This window comes from Mirounga leonina, unplaced genomic scaffold, assembly GCF_011800145.1.
Source record: "Mirounga leonina isolate KUSES-001 unplaced genomic scaffold, KU_Mleo_1.0 Mir_125, whole genome shotgun sequence".
Taxonomy (NCBI): Eukaryota; Metazoa; Chordata; class Mammalia; order Carnivora; family Phocidae; genus Mirounga; species Mirounga leonina.
The window spans coordinates 12,103,737-12,111,277 of NW_023270305.1; the positions used below are offsets into that span (position 1 = coordinate 12,103,737).

At 39.5% G+C, this 7,541-nt stretch overlaps 1 protein-coding gene across 1 annotated transcript; it reads left to right on the plus strand.

Moving 5' to 3' along the window:
- Positions 1-2,112: 2,112 nt before the first annotated feature.
- On the plus strand, positions 2,113-3,396 carry LOC118007649 (high mobility group protein B1-like). Its single transcript, XM_035000692.1, has one exon. It carries the CDS (start codon positions 2,670-2,672, stop codon positions 3,303-3,305), a length of 636 nt encoding a protein of 211 aa, XP_034856583.1. The 5' UTR covers positions 2,113-2,669; the 3' UTR covers positions 3,306-3,396.
- The last annotated feature ends 4,145 nt before the right edge of the window (positions 3,397-7,541 follow it).

Below are 7,541 nucleotides of genomic sequence, written 5' to 3' on the forward strand. Positions count from 1 at the left end.
GTAAAGTAAAACCATGGCTTAATTCTCATATTTCATTTTTTCTTCAGGGCCACACACATTTTTACTTCTCCATTTTGTGTAAGCAATGGTGCTTCTGATTAAAGTCCTCCAAAGGATTCGTATTGCACTTAGAACAAAATTTAAATTTCTTACAGTGGCTTACAAGGACCAACATGCTTTGGTCCCTGCCTAATCTCCATCTCATCTCTGAATGTTCCTTTCAATACGTAGATTCAAATCTTCTCTTATTTCTAGACATTTTTTCTTGGATTCTAATTTTAAATATTTCTTCTGTTTTAATGTTTTGTTTTTATTCTTCAGGGCCTCCCTATTATTCGTATGTTGGATCTTCTTTGCATATCTTCTATATTGACCTCTTTGAATCAACCTTAAATAAGTGGATATCACTTCAACTCATACATATACTGTGTGCCCAGTATGCTAGTGTGTACCTCTGTTAGGGATAAAGAATCAAACATGTTGCATTTTGCTTTTTATGGCCAATAATCTACATCTGGAGACAACTCACAGAAAAAATAGCTTGATAAGAAGAAAGGCTGTCAATACATGAGTAACTATGAAAACAGGGGTAAAGATATTAGATGATATAGGATGGAATTATGTAGTGACTCACAAAACTCAAAAGGGCTGCTACTAAAATCTAGGCTCACTAGGCTCCCATGTGTAGATCTTGTCTTTTCCATTTGTTTATCGATGCTTACATTAATCTCTATTTCAACACTGCTGACATTATATTTATACTTCACATTTTTTCATTCTTGTGCTGCTTTACAAGTTTTTCCCTGGCAGGTATCTGATGCTTTTTAATGTGTTCCCTCAGAATTTTGTGCAAACTTTTGTTGTAACATTAACTACTTGGGTTGTCCAGAGCAGGGGCCCTAAAATCTGATAGACCTGGGGCGGGATCTCAGCTCCACCACTTACTAGCTTTGTTGACCTCAACCAAGTTACCTACCCTATAGCTTTATTTTCTTCATGTGTCAAAGGGGGAGAAGAATAAAAATAGATTGTTATAAATATTACACTTGATAATGCATGTAAAGTGCTTAGTATGGTGTCTGGCATATAGTAAATGTCCACTTATCTTTACAGGCACCTCTCTGTCTCCCCTACTGTACTATGGTCTCTATGAAGACAGGAACACAGTCCCAGTAGGTTTGTTGAGTGAATTTGCAGCTCTATATAGTTGTCCTTTTTCTTGACCAAGTTCATATGCCATGTCGGTTCACTATCTAGGAGACTCTTTTATAGAGAATAGATCCCCAAAGAGCCTCTCTTGTGCTCATCTGGTAGGGCATGCTTAGGAGTAATAGTTATTGATACTTGTTCTCCCTACCTATGGTCTAGGAAATACTATTGATGGATTTCCCCCGATTTCTTGTGTCCGTGAAATTTTCTGGCCACTTTCCCTATTGAAGACATGCCTGTACTTTTTCGGGGATGGCTAATCATTTTTCTTTTAAATTCACCTTTAAAACCTTATTCCAGAGTACACTGTATGCAGCTGAATTTGTTTTCCAATTAGCAACTCTGAGACATATAGACACGCAACTATAGGACACACTCTCCTCTTTCCTATAGTTACGCCAATCCTGCTTTTCCCATGAAGTTTATTAAGAGTTTAAAGGGGGAAAAACGACCTGGCTCTCTTTCCCTTTGACTTACTGCAGTGATTAAAATAGTCCCTTTAAAAGTAATGTGTGGATACATTTATAGAAATATAGGTATAGTTATGGACACACTGGTTGTATATATGGATGAAAAAGTGTGGAAGAATGTATCTCAAAAAGTTAATGATGGTAACCACTGGGTGGTGATATTATCAGTGTTTATTTTTTCTTTATACTTTTCAACATAAATCTTTGTTGGGTTGGTTTCCTTTCTGCTCTCACTTTAGCTGAGATAATTTTCTCAGAGACTGCTAATTGTCTTCAAAGTCCCTTTTCCCATTCTTCTTTAGTAATATAATTTTTAGCTGAGGACAGGGATGCCCAGAATAAACCCTACATTTTACAGCCTCTCTTGAAACTAGGTTTGAGCCATGTGTCTACATTCTGGTTGATGGGATGTCATTAGAAATGTCATGTGCAATTTGGGGGAAGGATCCTTGAATGGAAGATGTATTTTTTCCCCTTTCTTTATCCTTCTTACTGACTAAGAAGCAGATATAAGGGCTAGAAGTTGAGCAGTCCTTTTGGATTATGAAGACAAAGGTCATACTGTCGGGATAGCAAACTGGAAAGCTGGAAGAAGTCAGCATCCATGACAACTTTGTGGACCTTGCCATGCCAGTTGTAGGCCTCTCATCTCTGGATATTTTACGTGAGAGCAACATGGATATTTAAGCCAATATTAATTTCAATTTCATGGTAGAGCCAAATCAAATCTCAACTGACATGGAATTAGTGTATCATTCCTGTTATGCTTTGCATGAAAGGTGAAGAATTCATATTATATGCTCTTCCCTGGACACACATTATGTAATCTCTGTAGGTGAACTGCTAAGCTTTGATTCTCATGCTGTTTTAAGATCGTTCGGTCACGACAGCCATTGCAGTACATTGAGCTCCATAGAGACAGTGCCGGGGCAAGTGAGAGCCAGACGGGCACTGGGCGACTCTGTGCCTTGCTGAGGAAAATAATTAAACATGGGCAAAGGAGATCCTAAGAAGCCAAGAGGCAAAATGTCATCATATGCATTCTTTGTGCAAACTTGCCTAGAGGAGCATAAGAAGAAGCACCCAGATGCTTCAGTCAACTTCTCAGAGTCTTCTAAGAAGTGCTCAGAAAGGTGGAAGACCATATCTGCTAAAGAGAAAGGAAAATCTGAAGACATGGCAAAGGTGGACAAGGCCCATTATGAAAGAGAAATGAAAACTTACATCCCTGCTAAAGGGGAAACAAAAAAGAAATTCAAGGATTCCAATGCATCTAAGAGGCCTCCTTCGGCCTTTTTCTTGTTTTGTTCTGAGTATCGCCCAAAAATCAAAGGAGAACATCCCGGCTTATCCATTGGTGATGTTGCAAAGAAACTGGGAGAGATGTGGAATAACACTGCTGCAGATGACAAGCAGCCTTATGAAAAGAAGGCTGCTAAGCTGAAGGAAAAATATGAAAAGGATATTGCTGCATACCGAGCTAAAGAAAAGCCTGATGCGGCAAAAAAGGGAGTTGTCAATGCTGAAAAGAGCAAGAAAAAGAAGGAAGATGAGGAAGATGAAGAGGATGAGGAGGAGGAGGAAGATGAAGAAGATGAAGATGAAGAAGATGATGATGATGAATAAGTTGGTTCTAGCGCAGTTTTTTTTTCTTGTCTATAAAGCATTTAACCCCCCTGTACACAACTCACTCCTTTTAAAGAAAAAAATTGCAATGCAAGGCTGTGTAAGATTTGTTTTTAATCTTACTTTTTTTTTTTTTGTATAGTTAACACACTACCGAATGTGTCTTTAGATAGCCCTGTCCTGGTGGTATTTTCTTTTTTTTAGATTTTATTTATTTATTTATTTATTTATTCGACAGAGACAGCGGGAGTGGGAGAGGAAGAAGCAGGCTTCCCCTCGAGGACCCTGGGATCATGACCTGAGCCGAAGGCAGACGCTTAACGACTGAGCCACCCAGGTGCCCCTGGTGGTATTTTCAATAGCCACTAACCTTGCCTGGTACAGTTTGGGGGTTGTAAACTGGCATGGAAATTTAAAGCAGGTTCTTGTTGGTGCATAGCACAAATTAGTTATATATGGAGATGGTAGTTTTTCATCTTCAGTTGTCTCTGATGCAGCTTCTACGAAATAATTGTTGTTCTGTTAACTGAATACCACTCTGTAATTGCAAAAAAAAAAGTTGCAGCTGTTTTGTTGACATTCTGAATGCTTCTAAGTAAACACAATTTTTTTTATTAAAAAAAAAGAGATTGTTCCATCACGTAAAGCTCTAGTTCAATGGCCATGTCAGCACCCATTTCCCAGGAGACACATATGAGTGTTTGTGGCAGAACCCATTTGTAATAGCAAAAATTTAGAAACCACCGATGGACATGGTGAAATAAATTGTGGTACATTCCTGCTGTTGAATATTATATGACAGGGAAAAGGATGAACTATAATCATAACATTATTAATAAATCTTAGGAACATAATGTTGAGCCAGAAGAGTAAGTTCCAGAAGACAACATGTAAATTCAAAAGCAAATAAAGCTTGCATAAAGTTTAGGCCCAAACATATGTGTAATAAAATGTGTAGAAAAGCAAGGTTATGACAGAAGCAAAATTTAAGAGAGTGGTTACTACTGAGGGGACAGTTGGGGAATGCAATGGAAGAAGAAGGCATAAGTTAATGTAAGTCATGGGGGCCTTTTAGCTCTTGGGTTGAAAGGTGGGTCTGGGAGGTTTAGTATATTATTATAATACATATAGTATCAATCAATTAAATGAGGTTTATGAAAAGACCAAAGAACTAATCATAGTCCTTGACTCATGGCACACTATTAACATCAATCAGTATTATGATTAATCCAGTTGTGTGCTTCTGAAGTTCATTAAGCAATCGTAGTACTTACGAAGCTGCCTATTAGGTAGGCCTGGTTTTATTTCTATAAACCAGGCAATAAGCATGGATGCATTTCTATTTGTGTACCCAACTGTTTCCCTATCCAGGTTTTTAAAAATAAACTTTTTAGAATAGTTTTAGATTTTAAAAAAAAGTTGCAAAAATAGCACAGAATTGCTGCAAACCCCCCCCCACCCCCCCACAACAACAACCCTGTTTTCCCTACTGTTAACATTTTACATTACTATAGTATGTTTGTTCCAATTACTGAGCTGGTGATGGTACATCATTATTGACCCTAACCAGACTGTAAGCTTCCTGAGAGCAGGGCTCGGGCATCTCAGCATTCCCTAGCATCGTGCCTCTATCCGGCTCCGCGTGTGTGGAGCTGATGAGGAAATTAAACTCACTAAATGACTAAATCGTCTGCAAGAATAAGCTCCGTATTTCATGATCATTTATCACTTGCTTTAAGCAGCTAAAGCTGCTTTGAGATAGAACCCTGAGCTAAGTTGGGTTTAATGTTCTTAAAAGTCATTGTTTTCTGAATTATTTACAAGTGTTCTCATTAGAATGAGCGCAGGGAGCCGAGTGCTGAAGTGGGTATTTTTTTTTTCTTCCCTCGGTTTCTTTTCTAAATCAGGTCACAGAAAATGGATGCTATTTCTTTAAATAATATAACCAAGCTGATCCCTGGATTACAATTAGGTTACGTAACTTGCTTATGAGCTGCTTTTCATTAAGACTTGCAGTGGGCAATGGGGCTTTACATTTCAGAGCAAAGCTGGGAGAACAATTCCTGCTAAAAGCCCAAACACATGCGGTGTCAGAGGCAGGAACTGGAATAACATCGGCACGGGAATGAGTTCAATGTAGGCGGCTTCTTTTCTCTTTAAATCCTTAAAACATCCTTTGTCCTACCAAACTCCCTGGTTCCAAAGACATCTAAAATATAGGAGCTGAGGGCCCTCAAGGGGGGTGGGGGAGAGATCTCTGTGCTGGTCCCCAGGAGGCTGAGCAATGGAGAGTCCTCGAGGGAGGACATTATCAAGTTTCTGCAGAACTGTGGCTCAGTTTCATTTCTTGCAGAACACAAATTACTAGGAAACATTTTTAATATGTGGCCAGGGGAGGTAACAGAAATCCTACTATCCGCCTATAACTCTATCTTTGCAAATCGGCATTGCAAAGGTACAGGAAGTTAAAGTGGAAGGTGTTAGGAAACAAGAAGCTTGATGTCAAAGGAGGCAAGTCAGAGATGCTGGATGGGGGTTCGTCAAAACGCACAAACATCTGTTCTTAGAAGTGGAGAGAAAGCCAACTTTCCCCAAAAGGAAGTCGTTCATTGCTGTTGTGCAGGGTACTCACTATCAGATGAGACCATTTTTGATATAATATAAAAACCACCTCACAGAGATGATACATGCTGGAAATTGAAGGTTTACAAGTTAGAGTCAGCAGCAAAGCACTCTTGACAATAAGTGAGCAGGGAAAAGCTTCTGCTGGAGGGTGAACCAGAACAGCCTCCTGGAAAGAAAAGACAGTGTAACACCCAAATTCTACCAAATGCAAAATTCTTTTTTTGAAATGGAGTCACTGCATAGTGATTAAAATAGCAATCAGGAACAATTAAATGAACTTGGAGCCCTTTATGTACTTGAAGAAACACCTGCCATTTACTATCTGGGAATAGCCAAAGGGTAATTCTTTAAGCAGTTAAGCAGTTAAAGCTTGCTTCTTTTGATAAATGTGATCTCTTACAAATTCCCCAAGTTAGGACGGATATTTTATGATACAGCGCTATAGAATAATGAATACAGAGAAGTTTATTTCTTTCAACTTATACTTAACTTTAAAAGTTATGGTTAAGTTTCAACTAACATTTAATATTTATAGGTAACTTTTATAAGTTTTTAAACTTTAAGATAAACCTTTAACTATCAATAATATTACCAATGTGGTTGTAAACTGCATGCTTGAATGCAAAGCGGTTAATTCATTCTAATGGTATTGCACATTAATCTTGGCTTCAACGCAGTCTAAAACTTGCCTAAGCCCTGTTGGTTGCTGGGGAGTCTTTGATTCTTGTGTGTGTGTCTAATTTACTAATGAACTTGGTGTCATTTAGGGCTGAAGCAAGCACATCTGAACGGGTCTGGCTGCTCCTGGGCAGCTGGGGAAGGGCACCCACAGTGTTCTGAACAGAGTTGGAAGAACACCAGAGCTGAGATGAGTCAGAGCCTCTCAAAGTGTGTGGTGAGTCAGAATCAATGCCCCCCACCCTACCCCAGCTGTAACCAAAAAAAAAAAAAGGAAAAAAAAGTTGGGGGGTGATTCTAAAAAGGAAACTATTAAAAGACACACCACACCACAAATCTCCTTCCTGTGATCCTTTGCACCCTGAGTGTTGTGGGCCTTGACCATTCCTAAGAAGGCACAGACCAGATGCCACAATTTAAGTGATGGCCAGAAGGAGAGCCAACAAAGCTAACTCTAATTCTTAACTGTAGCATGATGGACAATAAGGGGACAGACTGGCCAGCCCCTGCCACTGGGATGTGATCACTAGCAATGAATCTTGGGGACCCTGCAAGTGGTCCCAGGAGCCAGGGAGATGCATCAGGGAAAGTGTATGAGCCCTGGATCTTGGAGACTTGGGTGAAGTTTAATTCCTTCCTCTGTCACTTATGAGTGTGATATTGGGGCAAGTCACTTAAACACCCTGAGCTATATTTCCTTTATCTGAACGTAGTAATATTCTTTCTCATTAGGTGCTTGGTTTGGTGGGGTAGGAGGGAGGAGACTGCAGGTTTTTAAACAGGATTTCATGGTATTGCTTGGTTCAACACTGGGCCTGAAATGAAGGATTTACTCAATAAAGTATACGCTGCATGATTATCTAAGTGATCCTGCCACTGGATCATCCGGGTGGGGCTGTGCTTGATACCCGATGGACGTGTTTCCCAGGACCA